At 35.1% G+C, this 21,852-nt stretch overlaps 3 protein-coding genes across 10 annotated transcripts in view; 1 reads left to right on the top strand and 2 right to left on the bottom strand.

Annotated features, from left to right (window-relative positions):
* LOC111054622 (gastrula zinc finger protein XlCGF57.1) overlaps window positions 1–21,852 on the top strand; it is a 721,792-nt gene that overhangs the window by 245,105 nt on the left and 454,835 nt on the right. The window lies entirely within an intron of this gene.
* LOC111060042 (gastrula zinc finger protein XlCGF57.1-like) overlaps window positions 1–21,852 on the bottom strand; it is a 410,286-nt gene that overhangs the window by 98,671 nt on the left and 289,763 nt on the right. The gene's annotated exons all lie outside the window — the stretch shown is intronic.
* Window positions 8–21,852, bottom strand: part of LOC111058481 (dual oxidase maturation factor 1) — a gene marked incomplete at its 5' end in the record, with an annotated part of 98,093 nt that continues 76,248 nt past the window's right edge. Inside the window, 4 exon segments of the mRNA XM_039440969.1 lie at window positions 8–2,183; window positions 7,640–7,909; window positions 14,633–14,828; window positions 18,913–19,127. Coding sequence (XP_039296903.1) covers window positions 2,135–2,183; window positions 7,640–7,909; window positions 14,633–14,828; window positions 18,913–19,127 — 730 coding nt within the window. The 3' untranslated portion in view covers window positions 8–2,134.

The raw sequence follows: 21,852 nt of genomic DNA, 5'->3' as shown, positions 1-21,852 counted from the left end.
CATCCAATCTGCTCTCATATCACTAACAATTTATTTACTCATCATACTCCACACTAAATTACAATTTTTCTTACATCTGAAATAAAATGAGATTAAAACAAAATATAATACAAGTTTAGGAGCAAAGATAGAATAGACTTTATACAATAAATTAATTATTATATGGCAAGTATCAAGTCATACACAATAACCATGTGAATTCAATGATTCCAATCAGATTAACAATATTATCCACAATATTCCAAAGCAATAAGTAGGAGAAAATACTGACTTTAATTCATTATTTATTAGAATAACAGTTTACTGTATTATGATATACAGGTATTCCATGATTTGATTGGAATAATGTAGTATTATTCAGCATGAGGGTATTGTGTTTGTGTATTTCAAGTTCTACACCATACTATATAGAACACCTACACTATACACACTAAAAAACTCTGAAACTTCAAAATTTATATTTCATTTATAAAATAGGCTATTTATTTATTTAAATGTTAAGATAACCAAAATTAAATTCAAAGAAGAGAATAATTTTCATAACAGTACCTACAATACAAAATAAGAATACAATAATATATATCACATTATTTATTTCGAGACTATACCTATCATTAAAATATAATAATATAATACATTAGGAAATCCATATATCACTCTCAGCATGGCATAATTATAATAGTTACCATTGCTTACATTTATCAATTGCTTATTATTATGCAATGAGGAAATGAAACATTATTTTCAATACCTTCTTGTAATGTATGAATTCAGGGCTACTTTCTTGTATTTATAAAATAGAACTGTAGTACCTTTTGAAATTAATAAAATAATAGAATAAAAATACAATTATTATAACTACTAGTTTTGGTGATCACACAATCGTCAGGTTATAAGAATAGATTTCCTTTGTTCTAGTGGGTTTATATTATCCATTATTTTAGATTTTTAAAGTTCATTCAAGTATAAATGATGGTGTGATCACTGAATCTAGTAGCTATAATATGTATTTTTATACTATCATTTTATCAATTTCAAAGGGCGTACTACAATTCTTTTTTATGAATTTTCAATACCTTTACTTTGGAAGACTTGTCTTGCAAAATATTCAATGAAATTGGATTTGTTTATTATTTACTGAAGGCTATCTATTACATTGAAATTTGTTTTTACTTGATAGTGAGATACTCTCAAAAATCCTATGAGCCGGTTTCCGAGCTGGGGATTCAGCTAAGTTCTAGACTTTAAACAGCTGCAGTCAGAAAATTGGCTTTCCGAAACGGGGCGTAGAGACGTAGTTTTATGATAATCTTCGTTCTCTAATTTCTATGAATGGAAATGTTTTTTCTTGACGAAATGAAACATTCAAAAAAATAGCTGAAACTTCACACTATTCACTCTCTTTTTTATTCTGAGTTAAATTTTCTAGTTTTTCGAGATTTAATTTAAACGTGGACTACGTCTACGCCCCGTTTCAGAGAGCCAATTTTCTGACTCACCTGTTCTAAGTCTAGAACTTAGCCAAATCCCGAGCTCGGAAACCGGCCCTTAGAATAATATTAACAAGTCATCAACAACTGACAATTGAAAAAAAAATGATAATTTTGAAAAATAAATATTTTTGAGAATAGAACTACTAAGCACTGAATTAAAAATCGTATGATCGAAAAGATAGCACCAGAAATATCTGGAATTCATGTTTCCTCTTTCTAATATCAATAATGTTTCAATTTATTATTATCATTAGGGGTATTCACAATGTTGGATATAGCTGGCTAAGTCGAGCTATTCCCTAACTCCAGCTATTTGCTAAGTCTGTGTTAACTCAATGCTATAGTGGTACGTTGGAAAAAAATTAACAGACGAGGTGGCAGATAGCGCAGGTTTGAGTCTGGAAACTCTAGCTATCTCTGTTAAAGCGGCAGCCATATGTTTATAATCTTACTTTTTCAAACTAATTTTAAGTTACACAAATTATCCGCTTCAATCACTACTGCAGTTAGCTAATAGCAGATGATTTTAGATGGGGCGTTCACAATCCAGAGTTATCAAATGGCTAGAACAACATTGTGAATACCTCTATCATCGATATATTTATCAGATAGTCTTCTTTGTTGCTCCTCTATTCCAGTTTCTAGTACATCGTCAGGTCCTTCATACGGTGCTCTTGTATTCCATCATTCCTAAAACATAAACGAAAAATGATTTATAAAATTTAGAAGTGAATGAATAAATGAGAATAACCCATGCAATGATGTGGGAAATATTTTATTTTGCAAGTTATTATTTTTCGCCACACTGCACAGAAAGCAGCTGTTTTCCAGTCCCTACGTAGATCTGAAAGACCTTGTTTGCAGACGACGTCAGAAAAGGGTTTCTTTTCCGGGCTAGGCCAGAAAGTTGTCTCTTTCCAGCCGCTCATGGAAGTAGATAATAAGTCATCCGCTAGATCGGGCGAGTGGCCACTTTCATCATCAGCTAAAGTCGCCATGATTTCAGTTCCAGTTTCGAATCAAACTAATTCGCTTCGCAACCAGTTTTATTCAATTATTTATTGGTGATTAGTGCATTCCGAATTTTCAAAAATGCTTGAAGATGACTGTGGTATTCCAAGTGAAATTTAAAAAGAATCTGAAATCCTGACTGCAAATCTTCTACCACTAAAATCAAGAGATAGGTACGATAGCTTAACGAGTATTCTTTATTTTGTATTCTTTAGACTATTCATTTTGTCAACAATACCTGTAGTGTGGCGAAAAATATCGTTCGCACCACGGGCAAAAATGTTTTTCTGCTCTAGGTGCGAAATATACTATTAATGTGGCTTGAACTTCTAATATCCCCTGCCTATGGTAAAGTAGCAGAGGTAACTCGTGCTCCGTAAAAGAGTCTATTTTAAAACTTGACCGAGTGGAAACTTGAAGTAGGCCTAGAACCATCCTCGGTTAATCAAGAATCTATGTGCAAAATCTCTAGTTAATTTAAGTCCAGTATTATAGATAAGTTCTTCAACTAAGTACTAAACTTTTGATTCAAGAATTGATTTTGTGTGTTTATTTATACATATTTTTGGTTTTTGGTTTACTATCTTTTGGTTTGTATTTTAGAATATTATCACGGCAAATGTACCAATAATTTAAAGAATATTTTCGAACTCGTGGCTGGAGCTCAAGGCTTCTTTTTCCAGCCACACCAATGTATATTAGTTGATATTTAGAATAATGATAATTGCTTTTTATTCTGATTGTCACAGCTTTGTATTGTTTTCTGTGTTTTGGTGAGATAAATTGAATTGAAACTAATAAAGTAACACAAGTCAAATCTGATTTTGAAACCTTCCTCAACTTAATACAAACCTGACAAAATTGGTCTGGTTATTAATTTAGTTACAAATTCAAAATATCTGTTTCGAAGAGGTAGTCTCTCTAGATTGTAGTTCTATATTAACATAATGGTATGTGAATTTCAATTATAATTGACCGAGTGAAGTGAGGTCTAAGATTCAAGTCGACGGTTTGGCATTTCTCTTAGGGCTGGTTTCCAAACTCGGGATTTAGCTGAATCCTAGACTTTAAACAGCTGGAGTCAGAAAATTAGCTTTCCAAAACGGGGCGTAGTCGCAGCTTTTATAACAGTAGTCGTAGTTTATATTTTCTCATTTCTACAATTGGAAACGTTTTTCCTTGAGGAAATTAGACATTCCTAAATAATTCAAAATATCTGAAACTTTACACTATTTTCTCTTTATTTTATTTTGTGTTCAATTTTCTAGTTTTTCGAAATTTAATACAAACGTGACTATGACAATGACTGCGACTACACCCCGTTTTGGAAAGCCAATTATCTGACTCCAGCTGTTCAAAGTCTAGGACTTAGCTAAATCCCGAGTTTGGAAACTGGCCCTTAATGTTTAAATGTTTGGATGTTAAAATGTTTCAATTTTTGAATTTTTATATGTTGCGCATTTACGGCGAAACGCGGTAATAGCTTTTCATGAAATTTGACAGGTATGCTCCTTTTCTAATTGCGCGTCGACGTATATACAAGGTTTTTGGAAATTTTGCATTTCAAGGATAATATAAAAGGAAAAATGAGCCTCCTTCATACGCCAATATTAGAGTAAAAATCAGACTATAGAATTATTCATCATAAATCAGCTGACAAGTGATTACACAGATGTGTGGAGAAGCCAGTCTATTGCTGTATTTCCATAAGGTCTATAGTTTCAATCAGGTACTTGTGGATGAGAATACTGCTTGAGGTCTACTGTTCACAGAACTACTAGTAATAGGCTATGTCCCATGAATGAAATTTGAAAACTAAGCCAATCCAAGTCATTCAATGAGCTATGTTACGGTACGAGATGCGATGCGTTACTTCAGGGAACGTCTGGAAACATGTATTCAATCGGAAGGACGATCCCTACGGGATCTTATTTTTGGTACTTAATTTTTTTAATTTTCTCAAAGTTCTGAGTTTGTAGAACACATTGTGTGGAAAAATAAAGTTTTGGTTCAAAATTGAAAAAATTGTGGCTTTTTTAAAACCATGCGGTTCTCAGTAAACACCCTTTAACAATAAATTAAAGTTGCATTCAATCAAAATATCAACCAATTCTTCACTTCATACTTTCTGAAATTGGTTGGATAATTACCTACATTACATTTTTATTCCTTGTGGAATTGTGAGTATTGAAATCGTGGTAGAGTGGTAGAGACATTTCTGTCTAAACTTTGACACTTCATCAAATAAAACAATATTATTCGTTTGTACGTTTGTTTAGGCCTAACTGTGTATAAGCATAGAGAAAAGATAGAATAAGGAAATATCTCATATTATAGGTTGTTTATGTTCCAAATTTTTAATTCGAGTTTTTGCTAACTCAAGCCGATTACTGGTGACTTCTGTCTATAGTGTGTTGTTGGGAGTGTAACGGCACAGTGTGAGAGACTACCAGCGTCACATATAGCCTCACCAGGAACAACGACTGTCGGCTTGAGTAAAGCTACGTTTACACCAAAGTTATTAACAAAATGTTTATTTTTCCGTCCTTATAGACTCTATTAAATTGAATATAATCATAGAGAAACAATATCGTGAGTAGATATCCCATGGTATAGGGAGTTTATGTCGAAACTTTCACTGTTATCTCAAGCCGATTACTATCGATTACTGTCGATTTTCACTGTTTTGTTGGGGTGAGAGTGTATGAACGGCCCAATATGAGAGACTACAAGTGTCACACAGCTTCAAGGAAAGAACTATGTGGACTATCAGCTTGAGATAACAGTAAAAGCTACGACATAAACTCCCTATACCATGGGATATCTACTTACGCTTTTACTCTATGATATAACTTATCATACACATGATGTGCACATTTGTTTTTTTAAGCTCCGTTTAATCTAATAGAATCTATTATGACGGAAAAATAAACATTTTGTTAATAGCTTTGGTGTAAACGCAGCTTAGGAAGTGGAATTTTCAACATAAACGCCCTATGCCATAGGTTATCTCCTTGTGTTATCTTTACTCTATGGTATAAGCCAAATATAATATTATACAGGCTAGTTTACATAAGTAGAGACATCTATTGCAGGCCCATCTGTATGGGTAATGTGGGTACCGTATGTATTTGTGCATTGTTATTTTCTCAATTTAATTGAGTGCAAATGCTTTCATTGATGTATCAGAATCTGACTGAATATGTGGGATTTTTAGAGACTTGTAGTTGGGTATTGGTAAGAAATAGGAAAGTGAGAGAGAGGAATAGGTGACAGATGACGGAGGGAAAGAAGATTGAAGAGGACAGAAAATAGAATAAAGAGAAGAATGTTGGAAACATAAAATAGGAGTACCTCGAGCAAGGTTTGAGAGCTTTGTAAAAGAAGATGATCATAAGTAGCAGGGGAAGAAGAAGGAGAAGGAGAAGGAGGAGCAGGAGGACGAGGAGGAGAACGAGGAGGCGGAGAAGGAGAAGGAGAAGGAAGAAAAAGAAGAAGCAAGAGAAGAAAAGCAGAAGAGGATGAGGACGAGGAAGAAGAGGAGAACAAGGAGAAGGAGAAGAAGGAGGTGGTGGTGGTGGAGGAGGAGTCGGTTGAGATGAAGAAGAAGAATAAGAAGAAGAAGAAGAAGAAGAAGAAGAAGAAGAAGAAGAAGAAGCAGTAGCAGAAGAAGAAGAAGAAAAATAGTGGAAAGAGTATCGTAATGGTGAGTGTATGTTTTGAAAAAGTAAATTTTGTTGGTTAAAATGATGTCGAAATGTAAAAAAATAAATACTTTCAAAATGGGAATCTGAATTTGGGAGAGGAAATATAGTACAAGGAGTATTCTTACGATGAGTCTGTTTTTTGAAAAAGTAATTTTTTGTTGATTAAAATAATGTAAAAATGTAGAAAATTTAATATTTTAAAAATATATAATCTAAATTTGGGAGAGAAATAGTAGAAGTAGCATCCTTATAGTGAGTCTATTTTTTTGAAAAAGAGCATTTTTGTTGGTTAAAATATGATTTTTGTGGTGAAAATGTGTGATAACTACACTTTTAGAAGAAATAATAAATAATCAGGAGTAGAAAAGGAATGTAAATTGCATGCTATGATGCAAGTTGAATCAACGGTACTTGCTTCATTACGTTACGAGAAGAAGAAGAAGAGGAAGAAGAAAAATAAAAAGCTAAAGAAGGAGAAGGAGGTCACAATTACGTGTATCCGTACGCTAGTATCCGTCAGGCTCGCTTCGCTCGCCATATCCGTCTAGCCAGGGGGCTCCGCCCCCTGGACCCCCGACTGGATCGTCCAAAAATGAGATCAGCAGGCTCGCTTCGCTCGCCTGCATTTTTCATTTGAGCATTTTTATCATATGTTAGGACAATCCAGTCGGGGGTCCAGACTAAACGTCTGGCTCAACGGATATGGCGAGCGAAGCGAGCCTGACGGCTAGTAATATAATATTCCCAGGATTGAAGTAGCAGTGCCCAAACAAATTTTTCCGGGATAAATGCATTTAAATCTTCAACTTGGTGCCAACCTAACAAAGTCAACTCAACTTAATGCCAACCTGACAAAATTATTAATTTAGTTGCCAGTTAACAACTGTTTCGAAGAGGTACTCCATCTAGATTATAGTTCTATAGTAACATATGATATGGAAATTTCAATTATAATTAAGAGATTGGGAGAAGAAGAATATACATGCTAAAAGACGAACTTTAAACCCTTAAAATCAACCCGTAGAGTTAAAATATTTCCAAAAGATTTCTTAGTGCGCCTCTACAGGGCCAACTGAACATACCTATCAAATTTGAACGTTTTTGGTCCGGTAGATTTTTAGTTCTGCGAGTGAGTGAGTGAGTCAGTCAGTCTGTCAGTCAGTCAGTGAGTGTCATTTCGCTTTTATATGAATATAGATAATAGAATTATTATGTTTTGGCAGAATGAAAGATGAAGATGAACAACTGTTTTGAAGAAGAAGAAGAAGAAGAAGAAGAAGAAGAAGAAGAAAAGAAGAAGAAGAAGAAGGAGAATCGGATTGATATTGTATATAATACATGCGAAATAAGGTGAAACGTGTACCATATTATTAGTGTAGTGGTGAGTGTAGTGTTGTAGTGGTGTATTCATCTGTATTCTAGACGAACCTAACAGCCGGATTGTGGTTGTCCATCTGCCTGAAGTCCACCCGGAGGCTGCTTGCATTACTGCTGGCCGAATCTGTGCGTCTGAACGCCGCCTGCAACACGGGCCGATGGATCGGCGGTGGATGGGTGACCATGGCGGCAGTGGTTCCACCTCGCCAGGCTGTGTTCTTGGGCGTGCCGGAGCTGTGATCCAACTCGAATCCGCGGTTATCCACGCCGTTGCGGCTCCTCAAACTGCGGTCGACGTCGTCCTTTTTCGACGAAAGACGTCTGCAATTTGCACAAACATCAACATAAGATATAAATTTATTCAACACAGTATCATCATAATAATACAGAGTAATCATATGTATGGGAACACTTCAATAAGTCGAAGACTGTTGTAGATGTAATTGACCGAACGTGGTGAGGTCTATGTTTTAACTCGGACTTTTGACTTTTTTTTGACTCTCACTCACTCTCTCTCTCTCGAAACAATCTACAATCTAACAATATTGTTTTATTACAATCTTGAATTAGTTATTCATAGTATTGTATGAAATGTAAAGGGTTGTGTGGCAGAGAGGACCTGGAGTCCTAACTCCGCCCTTAATGAAGGCAATCAATAAAAACAATCAATCTATCAATCTCTCTCTCTCTCTCTCACTCACTCTCTCTCTGATATGTCCAAAGCTCCGCCAATTTATGTAGATGCATAACAATTTAATTATTATCTATAGTTATTATATTACAAATTCCTTTTTCATATCATATACAGTTCAATAATTATTTTCTTAGTCTATATTATGTAAATTCATCTATAATGTTGCTGTATTGTAAGCTATTGTATATAAGTGTATAAGCCAGTATATACTGTAATCTACATAAATAAAGTACTCAATCAATCAATCAATCTCTCTCTCTCATCTTATCACTCTCTGTCTCTCTCATCAACTCTCTAATAATTGACCGAACGTAGTGAGGTCTATGTTTTAACTCGGATTTTCTTTTGTATGTCTGTATGTAACACGATTACGGCCAAACGCGTTGATAGAATTCGATGAGATTTAGCAGGAGTATTCCTTTTTCAACTGCGCGTCGATGTATACACAAGCAGGTGTTTTGAAATTTTGTATTTTAATTTCCTGAGGTCAGTCCAGTTACTTATTATATAGACTATGTATATCATCTACTTTGAAAATATAGTGAGGTGCACGTTATAATGGCAGTGTAGGAAGATAGAAGAAAAGGGTTGCCAGATCTCAGCCTTGCCACCCAAACAGCTGATACTGGTATATCTGATTAATATTTAACTGTTCATTATTGTTGAAAATTGTTAATCATATTCTATTTGTCAAAAAAATATATTTTTTAAAGATGTGATAATAAATTTTCATGATTGAGATTAAATATTTTGTCAATTAGTTGAATTTCTACATTGTTGATAAACGATGTGGCAGCATCGCAATGCGTGAAAGAGATAACGCCATCTGCTTTGTTGAACGATAGACAAGGATAGCAACACCATTGCAAATCACACACTGCCATTATAACGTGGACCTCACTATAGGATCAATCAGACCAGACCATAGAATCATTCATAATGAATCAGCTGACTAGTGGATTATTTATTGCACGCATTACACAGATGACTGGCTGTGTCTATTTCTATAAGGTAGGGTTTCAATATTTTTATGATGCGTGCTCATCAGTATCAATATTCTCACATTTGAAAAACAAATTTAATATGTGATTGAAAATAAAATTAAAAACTATTAAATGAACTAAATAGATGATGCTGAAGAAATTATGATATTCTTGATTGGAAAAAATAATTTTAAAATAGTTGAGAAATAGGTTTTTATCAGGAAATATTATCAAGAAACTGGATAAATTATCATATGGGATAAAAATTCAAACGTGAACTGAGTTTATTAACGTAAGTGAGATTTTGATCTTGGAGAAAACAAATAACAGTCTTCAAGAGTAAATTATGATTCAACTGTGAATTGTAATTCAACTGAATCAACTAGAGCAGGTGACATCAGATAATTGTGGATGAGAAAACTGCGTGAGTTCCACTGTTCACAGAACTACTAGTACCGGTACTGTAACTTCTAGGATAAGTTATTGGTCGAATACTCCAACTTTTGACGTACAACTGAATTTCAACCCTTCATAAGAAGGTGACTTTTGCTGTTTATTCTCCTTTAAAAAAATCAATTATATTTTCCTCCACCTACTGTCTAAAGTACTCACTTTACTCCCTGAAACATAATACTAAAGTGTCACTTTTTTGCTCTTGGTAGTAAAAAACTGAAAAACTCCCTAGGGAGGAAAAGTGACTCCATTTAAATAACATATGAAGCATCTCTATTTCAAAAACTCACATTGTAATAGGTTAGAAGGTCTAAGCTCAGATGAGAAAGCGTAATAGAGGTGTCTGTCATTGAGTCAACTGAATTCAATACCACAACAAGAAATTTGATCAACTCATGAAATATATGTTTGTATGATATTATATTCTTAATATTTGTAGAAGATAAAAGTTTATACAATTTTTAAAATATTTTATTCAAGTCAAATAATACCAGCCAACAAATATTTTTGATCTGCAATTCAAATCTGAAACGCGTGATCTGGAGTCAGCCATTTTTGGTAGCCGCTCAGCTGATATAATTGTTACAACTTTTGCCGATGGATAGCATAATTGGCAGTGCCAATCAGCCGACCGGTTTTTAGGTTTTACATTTTAGGTTATGTTGTTAGGAAACATTGTCACCAATACGTAAGTTATTGAAATGATTTCATTTGCAGTTTCTATAAAAAAATTTAGATGGAGGAAAAATGTTGTGTACATCACGAGCGAAAAATACTTTTTCTCCCTCAGGAAAATTGTTTCCCTCGGCTTCGCCTCGGGCTTCAAACTTTTTCCCACAGGGAGAAAAAGTCGTACTTTTCACTCTAGATATACAAATAACTATTTATTAAGCAAGAAATTATATTTTTCAATAATTTCATAATGAATTTTCATAATTAAGATGAGATATTTTGTTAATTGATTATTAATTCTACATTGTTAAAAGACGATCTGGCAACAGAGCAAAGCGAGAAAGTAAATTCATGTAATTCTCTCCTGTGAAGCTTTATGACGCTGGTAGTCTCTCATATTGTGCCGTTCATAGACACTTACACGGTCAAAACAGTAAAAATCGACAATAATCGGCTTGAGATAACAGTAAAAGTTGCGACATAAACGCCCTATAGCATGGGATATCTACTTACGCTATTGTTTCTCTATGGTATAGTGATATAGTGCATCACTATTAAATAGCTGAATATGAGTTGGTTTCAACACGAAACTGCAGACCTGTATAAAGTCTAATAAATGTGGAATTTGGTTGCAGACAGGAATGAAATAGAGGGAGTTGCATCATCATACAAGTAACTCAGCAGCTTCTCTTTGTCTCAGAAACAGAGTAACAGCCAGCAACAGTCACAGCTATCACATAGTTATTCAAAAGTATTCTTTGAGTATCTATAGTGAGGTCCACGTTATAATGGTAGTGTATGATTTGCAATGGTATTGCTATCCTTGTCTATCGTTCAACAAAGCAGATGGCGCTATCTCTTTCACGCATTCACAGTGATCGGTAACCATCATCACAAAGAACGTTACATTCAAAGAACTGACTGAATGGAACGGGAAAAAACCGTTACTAACGCATGTGCGGTACGGTGCTGACTGAGACCGAGAGTGGTTTGTAGTATCTCGGAGCAACACTGTGTAGGAGAAACGAAATGAGTGAAATTGTGGAATTCAAAATCAGGAGAATATGAAAATTGAAATATTTGAAACTAGTGTAGGTAACCCCTGTCCACAAGGGTGTAATTAAGAACTTGATAAACCGAAAACTTGACCTACTAAAATCTTCAAGGATAAAAAATAAGCCCATAAACATCCTCGGTAAATCAATAATCTACATGCACAATTTCAAGATGATTATTTGAGACGTGATGATGCGTCATTCGTGAATTTCCTACTCCGTACTTGTATATGCAAGTTCTTCCCAGTACTATATAGACTAGCAGGTAAACCTTGCTTCGCAAGGGTTTTATTGAAACCTTGACGAACTAAAAACTTGACCTGCTACAATCTTGAAGAATTCAAAATAGGCCTATAACCATCCTCGGTAAATGAAGAATCTACTTGCGACATTTCAAGTTAATCAGTTGAGTAGTTGAGACGTGATGATGCGTCATTCACGAATTTCCTATCCCCTACGTATATAAGCCAGTTCTTTCCTTTATTATATTATAGATTAGCAGGTAACCCGTGCTCCGCAAGGGTCTAATTGAGATCTCCAAGAATTCAAAATATGCCTATAACCATCCTCGGTAAATGAAGAATCCACATGCAAAAGTTAATCAGTTGAGTAGCTGAGACGTGATGATGCGTCATTCGTGAATTTCCTATCCCCTACGTATATAAGCCAGTAGTTTTTTCCTATATTATACTACTAGCCGTCAGGCTCGCTTCGCTCGCCATATCCGTCTAGCCAGTGAGCTCCGCCCCCTGGACCCCCGACTGGATCGTCCAAGAATTAGATCAGCGGGCTCGCTTCGCTCGCCTGCATTTTTCATTTGAGCATGCTTCATTCCATCAGAAAGTCAAAGTACTGAGAAAACATAGAAAAGCTGAGAAAAACGCTGATTTTGGGCGTATCTTTGATGAAATATCAAAGTCACCTAATAACAAAATCTTTAGACCCCAGCTAAACCTCTGTACCAAATTTGGACATTTTCTGTCTATTACTTGATGGAAGAACTGAGAAAACGCAAAAAACCGCTAATTTTGGGCGTATCTTTGGCGTTATTTCAAATTGCTCCTAACACAACATTATTACACCCTAGCTTAGCTTCAGTACTAAATTTGAACAATTTCTGTTCATTTGTTCTCGATAAATCCGAGAAAAAGCGAAAAAAACTATGGAAAACCGCTAATTTTGGACGTATCTTTGACGTTATTGCAAATTCCTCCCAACACAACATTATTACACCCTAGCTCAGCTTCTGTACTAAATTTGAACAATTTCTGTTCATTTGTTCTCGATAAATCCGAGAAAAAGCGAAAAAACGATGGAAAACCGCTAATTTTGGACGTATCTTTGACGTTATTGCAAATTCCTCCCAACACAACATTATTACACCCTAGCTCAGCTTCTGTACTAAATTTGAACAATTTCTGTTCATTTGTTCCCGATAAATCCGAGAAAAAGCGAAAAAACGATGGAAAAACGCTAATTTTGGACGTATCTTTGACGTTATTGCAAATTCCTTCTAACACAACATTATTACACCCTAGCTTAGCTTCTGTACTAAATTTGAACAATTTCTGTTCATTTGTTCTCGATAAATCCGAGAAAAAGCGAAAAAACGATGGAAAAACGCTAATTTTGACGTATCTTTGACGTTATTGCAAATTCCTTCTAACACAACATTATTACACCCTAGCTTAGCTTCTGTACTAAATTTGAACAATTTCTGTTCATTTGTTCTCGATAAATCCGAGAAAAAGCGAAAAAAACGATGGAAAAACGCTAATTTTGGACGTATCTTTGACGTTATCGAAAATTCCTTCTAACACAACATTATTACACCCTAGCTGAGCTTCTGTACTAAATTTGAACATTTCTGTTCATTTGTTCTCGATAAAGCTGAGAAAACGCTAAAAACTCAGATCTTGGGCGTATCTTTGGAAATTTCTCTAAATCTGTTCTTAGTGCGCCTCTAAAGGGCCAACTGAACCTACCTACCAAATTTGAACGTTTTTGGTCCGGTAGATTTTTAGTTCTGCGAGTAAGTGAGTGAGTGAGTGAGTCAGTCAGTGAGTGAGTGCCATTTCGCTTTTATATATATATATATATATATATATATATATATATATATATATATTACATTTGAGTGTTTCGCGGATAGATATATTATATGTAAAAGAATTAACCGGGTACATCCGTTTGTTTTGACTTACTTGAGTCTGACGTTTCGTCGCCATCGCAGATGAGTGTGGATTTCGAAGCCACCCTCAGAAGATGTCGTCTGCGATGGCGACGAAACGTCAGACTCAAGTAAGTCAAAACAAACGGATGTACCCGGTTAATTCTTTTACATAAAATATATATATATATTATATATATATATATATATATATATATATATATAGTAGTATAATAAAGGAAAGAACTGGCTTATATACGTAGGGGATAGGAAATTCACGAATGACGCATCATCACGTCTCAACTACTCAACTGATTAACTTTTGCATGTAGATTCTTGATTTACCAATGATGGTTATAGGCATATTTTCAATTCTTGGAGATCTTATATATATATATATATATATATATAGAGAGAGAGAGAGAGAGAGAGAGAGAGTGATAGATAGATAGATTTTTAATATATATAGATTTATATATATTAGTTATATACAGGGTGTCCCAGATAAGGTGTAAACCCCGGCTACCATAGATTCTACATGCAATTTGCAACAAAAAATGTTCAGTAAAATTTTCTCCTATCGACCTTCGTTTTCGAGATATATCGATTTTTTAATATTTTTCAAGTAGGCGTACTTCCAGTCATTAAATCGTCAATATCTCAAGAACCATTGGTCTTAAGTGAATTTTGAGGACATCGTTGAAATGAGGACAAAATTTCACATTAATTTGATAAAACATGCCAAAGTCGATTATTGAGAAGTATTTTTTAGCGGTCAAAGTTGAAAAAGAGTGATTTTTGAAGTTTTTTTGAAAACTTAAGACACATTTTTCTCGATTTTTTTTCCAGGGTACGAAATAATTTTTAATAAAATTTTTAATTTTATGTTAGCCGGGGTTTACACCTTATCTGGGACACCCTGTATATAATAGTTAATTAGTTATATATATATATATATATATATATATATATATATATATATATAGATTTTTAATTTATAATTCGTACTTAAATTACCTGAGTATTCTAGTTCCAAGACCAGGTGGTTCTTCCAAACCTTTGTTCCAGTATTTCGTTTTATGATGACTCTCCTCTATGATGACATGTCTGTCGTAAGGCGTATCATAGTCCACTTCCAATATTGTCGAAAATACATTTGGATAGATCATGTCAACGGTGGATATGATGAGACCCACTAGTAGACAAATTGCACCTGGAAAATATGCAAACAGTTGATAAATTAACTGCAAAAAGTCAACTGATATCTTTCCAATAAAAACTCACTTCCGAAATGTTTGTGAAAACTATGGTAGATCACTAGATATGGCTAGATGGAAATACATTGGACTCTGTTGTAGTTCTGTGTCAAATCAAATCAAAATCATTTATTTGCCAATTATAAAGATAACAATAATGAATAAAACAAATACTCCATACTTATACAGAATAAAAATAAAATTTTAACTTAAAATTTAATTGGCGTTGCCAGCAAAACCTAAGTTTGTGTGCTAGCAACGAGTACCAAAAGATTTCATTTAATTTAAAATTTACTTGTAAATATTTGAAAAAAACACTTAGGGCCGGCTTCCGAGCTCGGGATTTAGCTAAGTTCTAGACTTTAAACAGCTGGAGTCAGAAAATTGGTTTTCCAAAACGGGGCGTAGTCGCAGTCATTGTCAAAGTCACGTTTGAATCAAATTTCGAAAAACTAGGAAATTGAACACAAAATAAAATGAAGAGAAAATAGTGTAAAGTTTCAGCTATTTTAAATTATTTAGGAATGTCTAATTTCGTCAAGGAAAAAGGTTTCCAATTTATAGAAATGAGAAAATAAAAACTACAAGAAAGCTGCGACTACCCCCCGTTTTGGATAGCCAATTTTCTGACTCCAGCTGTTTAAAGTCTAGAACTTAGCTGAATCCCGAGCTCGGAAACCGGCTCTTACTTTTGTTGGAGTATTGAGGAATGCTATAGTTGCTAGGAGTGATCGGGCATTGAAAGAAACCTTTCTGGTGATTGAGGGAGAAGGACGACAGGTTGGTCTGAGAGTAAATAAAGGAAAAACAAAGTACATGAAGATGAAAAGGCCAGCTGTAAGAGACGACATCTGGGAAAGCTGGATATTGGCGAGTATTCCTTTGAAGAGGTTGAAAAATTTAATTACCTTGGCGCAGAGGTCAACCAAGGGAATAGAATATCCCCAGAAATGAAAAGAAGAATAATGCTTGGCAACAAAGCATTTTTTGCCAATATGCAATTAATAAGATCGAGAGCTATTTCCAGAGAAACGAAAATGAAAATGTACAAAACCTTGATACGACCTGTCGTGACATATGGCTGCGAAACTTGGACTCTAAATGCAGCGGACACTCATGCATTGAGAGTATTTGAAAGGAAGGTGATAAGAAGAATCTATGGCCCTAGAAATGAAGGAGGGATTTGGAGGATCAGATATAATGAAGAGATCGAAATCCTACTCAAGAGGCAGAATATTGTCAGATTCGTGAAGTCAAGAAGAATAAGCTGACTTGGGCATGTAGAGAGGATGCCACAGGAGAGAGCCCAGCAGAAGCTCATGCGAGAGGTCTTCTACAGTGCAAGAAGAAGAGGAAGGCCGAGAAGGAGCTGGCTGAGAGAAGTAGAGAACGACCTGCGTGTGATGGGAGTGATGCAGTGGAGAGTGTTAGCCCAGACAAGAAACGATTGGAGGCGAATTGTGGAGGAGGCGAAGGTTCTTCATGGACTGTAGCGCCGGCATAAGTAAGTAAGTAAGTATTGAGGAATGCATTTCACTCCTGAAGAGGAGCTTCATCAGCCTGACACCAGGGGCGCTTGCTCTTATGGGTTGGACTGTGTGGCCAAAATGTGAGAATATATTACATTTGATTTGAAGTTAAGTTGATCATTTTATAAATTGGATTTGCCTTTTTGGACTGTTGAATAAGCATGAGAATTTTTGTTGTTCAGAGTGTAAGTGTTGTTTCAAGTGTCGAATTCTTTCTAAAGTTAGTGTAGAACATGCAGATGAACACGATTTTGGCCTTCAGTATGTTAAAAGGTAGAACTCGCTAACGCTCGTTCAATAATTGTCAATGATTGAATAATGAATTTTCATTATTGGGATGAAATATTTTGTTAAATCAATTATTATATCCCTTAATTGTTGAAAAATGGTATGGCAAAGTTGCGGAGCTAGGAAAGGATAGTGGTATCTGCTTTGTCGAATGATAGAAGAAGATAGAAACAACCAATGTTAATCAAATACTGGCGTTATAACGTAGTCTTCACTATTAATAACTATAACTATGTCTACTAGTAAAATAAAGCAATACACATACTACCTATTATATTTGAGAGAGAATTGATCACCTGAGAATCAACAATGAAATGAAAAAAATGAAAGAGAGAGTGAGAGAGAGGAAAGAAACAAGGTCAAGAAAGTGGGAGAAAGAGAAAGAGAGTGAGTGGGTGAGAGAGAGAGAGGATGAGTGAACGAGATCATAACGTGTAACAGGACATGTAATAAAATCACCTGAAATCATTTTTAGCAAGAGACTGCCAGACAGAAAAATAAAGCTATTAACTGCTTGCCAGTGGAATGTATACGATATGGTAATAACAATTATGAAGGAATGTTGTCTAGCCACTGATAAGAAGAAGAAGAAGAAGAAGAAGAAGAAGAAGAAGAAGAAGAAGAAGAAGAAGAAGAAGAAGAAGAAGAAGAAGAAGAAGAAGAAGAAGAAGAGAAGAAGAAGAAGAAGAAGAAGAAGAAGAGAAGAAGAAGAAGAAAGAAGAGAAGAAGAAGAAGAAGAAGAAGAAGAAGAAGAAGAAGAAGAAGAAGAAGAAGAAGAAGAAGAAGAAGAAGAAGAAGAAGAAGAAGACGAAGAAGAAGAAGAAGAAGAAGAAGAAGAAGAAGAAGAAGAAGAAAAAGAAGAAGAAGAAGAAGAAAAAAAAAAGAAGAAGAAGAAGAAGAAGAAGAAAGAAAGAAAAGGGAGAAGAAGAAAAAGAAGAAGAAGAAGAAGAAGAAAAAAGGAAGGAGAAGAAAAAAGGAAGGAGAAAATATGAGGAGAGGAGAAGGAGGAGGTTGAGAAGGAGATTGAGGAGAAGGAGGAGGATGAGGAGGAGGAGAAGGAGGAGGAGGAGTAAGAGGAGGAGTAGGAGAAAGAATTGGAAGGTTGAAGAAGAAAAGGTGATTGGTAGAGGAGAAGGATGACGAGAAGAAGAAGGAGTGGGAGATGAAGAAGTGGAAGAAGAAGAAGATGAAGAAAGAAGTGATGAAGATTCAATAAGAAACGATAGAAATGAGGAGATAATGTAACATTGTGAGGTGAGAGCAAAGTTGTGGGTTCTTATCTATGTTGGAAGAAGAGAAGGAGGAGGTGGAGGAGGAGAAGTAAGAGGAGTAGGAGGAGAGGTAGCAGGAGGAGGAGGAGAAGTAGGAGGAGGAGGAGGAGAAGGAGAAGAAGAAGAAGAAGAAGAAGAAGAAGAAGAAGAAGAAGAAGAAGAAGAAGAAGAAGAAGAAGAAGAAGAAGAAGAAAAAGAAGAAGAAGAAGAAGAAGAAGAAGAAGAAGAAGAAGAAGAAGAAGAAGAAGGAGGAGGAGGAGGAGGAGGAGGAGAGGAGGAGGAGGAGGAGGAGAAGGAGCGGGAGGAGGAGAAGGAGGAAGAAGAAGAAGAAGAAGAAGAAGAAGAAGAAGAAGAAGACGAAGACGAAGCCGAAAACGAAGAAAATGGAAAAAATCTGGTGTGGTGCACTCACACAACTTTCCTTGCCATTATGAAAATTGATCACCTGACGCTAGTGTTCCCGCGCATCTCAAGTCTACTACTTTTCAAAGATCTGGGTCAGCTGGTGACAGGACAATAACGCTGGAGACACACGAGGTTTGCTATCTCTTCATAGTGGATGATTCAATAGAATCAACAGTTGTCAACAGTTTGCAATTGAAATAATCACATTTTCACGAATTTCGAGCTTATTTTCAATTTTAGGTAAAAATGTTACTGAACATTAATTGTAGAGATTTTCATGCTTAATCTTTTCCACTTAAAATTTTTTGTTTAAATTGTATCTGAAGCCTGATAATTGAGAATCTAAAATCAAACTTTGCATAGATGGGGAGCTCCTGAAATTTTTACAGATATGGGACTTATGGCAGTTGATAGAGCTTATTAATGACTAATTTAGGTATGAATTTAGAGGTATACTATTATAGGTATTACCTATGGTAATAAGCCAAGGAAAGTAAGGAAAAAATTGTCACACTATTTAGGAAAGAAACAGTGTTTTAGTGAGTTACCAGCGAAAATGACGAGGTAGTAGCACCATCCGAACGTGAAGCTAAGTTGGCGATTGTGCTGGAAGCGGATGAGGAGTGGCGAGGAGGGGAGGAGGCAGTGGTAGGTGACGGCGGCTGATAGCATGAGGAAGCCTGTCAGGGTCATGAGGTAGGCGCCGTACCTGGGAACGACCACCAACATCAGGTTCATCAGGAGCCAACATGCCAGCGAAGCCCTGCAACAAACATGAAATTGGTTAGAATGGTTGAGAATAATAGTTATTTGTATATCTAGTGTGAAAAGTACTGTTTTTTTTCTCCTTGAGGGAAAAGTTTATTGAAGCCCAAGGCGAAGCCAAGTCTATGATATAAAAATCTGGTGTGGCGCACTCACACAACTTTCCTTGTCGTTATGAACATTGATCACCTGACGCTAGTGTTCTCGCGCATATCAAGTCTACTTGTAAACAAAGATCTGAGCCAGCTGGTGACAGGACAATAACGCTGTAGACACACGACGTCTGCTATCTCTTCATAGTGAATGATCAATAGAATCAACAGTTGCCAACAGTTTGCGATTGGATAATCACATTTTCTCGAATTTCGTGCTTATTTTAAATTTTAGGTGAAAATGTTACTGAACATTAATTGCAGAGATTTTCATGCTCAATCTTTTCCACTTGAAATTTTCTGTTTAAATTTATTGTATCTGAAGCCTGATAATTGAGAATCTAGAATCAAACTTTGCAGAGATGTGGCGGAGCTCCTGAATTTTTTACAGATATGGGACTTGTGGCAGTTGATAGAGCTTATCGATGACTACTTCAGGTATAACTTTAATCAAAATCGTTGGAGCCGTTTTCGAAAAAATCACGAAAAACCCCGTTTTTGACAACATTTCAGCCGCCATCTTTTTTGGATTCAGGGGACCTTGAAACGTTTAGAAATTTAGAAATTGTGGTACCTTAATTTTTTTTGGAAAGCAATACTTTCCTTACCTATGGTAATAGGGCAAGGAAAGTAAAAATTCGATTGCACTAGGTATCATCCCTGGGAAAACTCGCTGAAGGACATGAAAAGGATAATAATTATTCATCCTTGGAAAAACAGAAGATAATTTCGTCGTCTGTTAAAACAGCAGATGTGTGTGTGGGAGAGAAACATAATTATTTCCAGCTGTGTGATTAATCAGCGAGAAATATTATCTAGAAATTTTAATAGACTTGATCAAAATAATCTGATTTTTGACATGACATGATAATCATTCTAAACTGGAGTATATAATAATTTTTAAAGTTAATCAATATTTAACAATAATTTTAAGTCATTAGGGAGTGTTATTTTGTTATTCAATTTGGTTTGTAAACAATCTAAATTACAACTTTTTTGTTTTCAAATGTTTGGACTGAAAATTTGTACCTGAATTCAAGTGTATGGAACATAACCTACTTTCTGGACTATTTATAGTATATAAATCGAAATTCGGGGAAGAAATAGTTTTGGGCTTTGCCTGTTAGTCCTTCCCCAATCATTTTAAAGAGTTGTGTTCTGTTTAGCAATAGTTTATAAATAAATAAAGTGCGAAGATCGGTGCCCGACATTTTTTGTAATTTTTCTCAAAGTTCCGAGTTTGCAGAACACATTGTGTTAGAAAAAGTTTCTGTTCAAAATTTAAAAATTTGTGGCTTTTTTAAAACTATATGCGGTTCCCAGTTACCCTTTACTATGTTTCCTACAATATTTGTTAATATACCATGAACTATTCTACACTAATATCATCAATTTACTATTCTCGACTTTTTGAAGGAAAAAGTATAGGAAATTTGGTCTGTGGATTTCCTATGATAAAATAGGTTTAATAAAACTGGATGAATGATTAGATGTTTTAATGTAGAGATGACAGAATTGAACTGATAAATATTTAATAAACTGGTACAATTAATAAAGAAACTAATGCAAGTTGAAAACAGGCTGTGAATCACAGGTGACAAAAAATATCAGATGATTCGCCACACATGCATGATGACATAAATACATTGATCATGTCGATCAAAATTCTTGCCGGATGATATTTCTGGTGAGAACAGCTGATTGAATGCAATAGTTCAACAGCTGAGGCATAATTTTGTCACACTCCCACACACGTTCTCGCTCACTCACTTCCATTATCGACAAACAACTGATTTTTAGCTGATTTTCCAATGATGAATTATCCTTTTAATGTCCTTTAGCGAGTTATCCCTGGGATGAGACCTAGTGCAATCGAATTTTTAAAAGGGTGTTAAACCTTACGTGAGACCCCGTGTATATTGGATTGCTTTTTCGCATTTCAAATTAAATTAAATATAGAAAGATCTGTGTATTTATCTTGAAAACAAAGGTCGATATAAGAAAGTTTCGTTTTTAGGATTGGTTCTTACGGTTTGCGGATTTGACGCCTATAGTGAGGTCCACGTTATAATGACAGTGTTTGATTAGCAATCGTATTGTTATCCTTGTCTATCATCAAACAAAGCTGATAGCGCTATCTCTTTCACGCTTTGCTCTGTTGCCAGATGGTCTTTTAACAATATAGAATCAATAATTGATTAACAAAATCTTTCATCATAATTATGAAAATTGTGTATATTACTGTATATTTGATTACATCAAGTTTTCAGTTTGTCAAGTCAGTTTCAATCATTTGTCATGCTTTCAGTTGTTTTAAGGAAGCTGCAGAACATTTCTCTTTAAAAGAAAATTAGAAAATAGGTATTATTGGGGATCCTTTTCGAATGATAACCCTTGCGAAGCACGGGTTACCTGCTAGTGTTTAATAAAATATGATTGATTATTTTAAACGAGAATGAACAGTTAATATTACATCAATAAACCTGTATCACCAACCGTCTATGAAAGCTAAAAACAAGACAGAGTATCGACAACGTTGTTTATTCATTTATTTATTCATCATTCACAATC

This window comes from Nilaparvata lugens, chromosome 14 (genome assembly GCF_014356525.2).
Source record: "Nilaparvata lugens isolate BPH chromosome 14, ASM1435652v1, whole genome shotgun sequence".
Taxonomy (NCBI): domain Eukaryota; kingdom Metazoa; phylum Arthropoda; class Insecta; order Hemiptera; family Delphacidae; genus Nilaparvata; species Nilaparvata lugens.
This window is presented reverse-complemented; position numbering and strand designations above follow the sequence as displayed.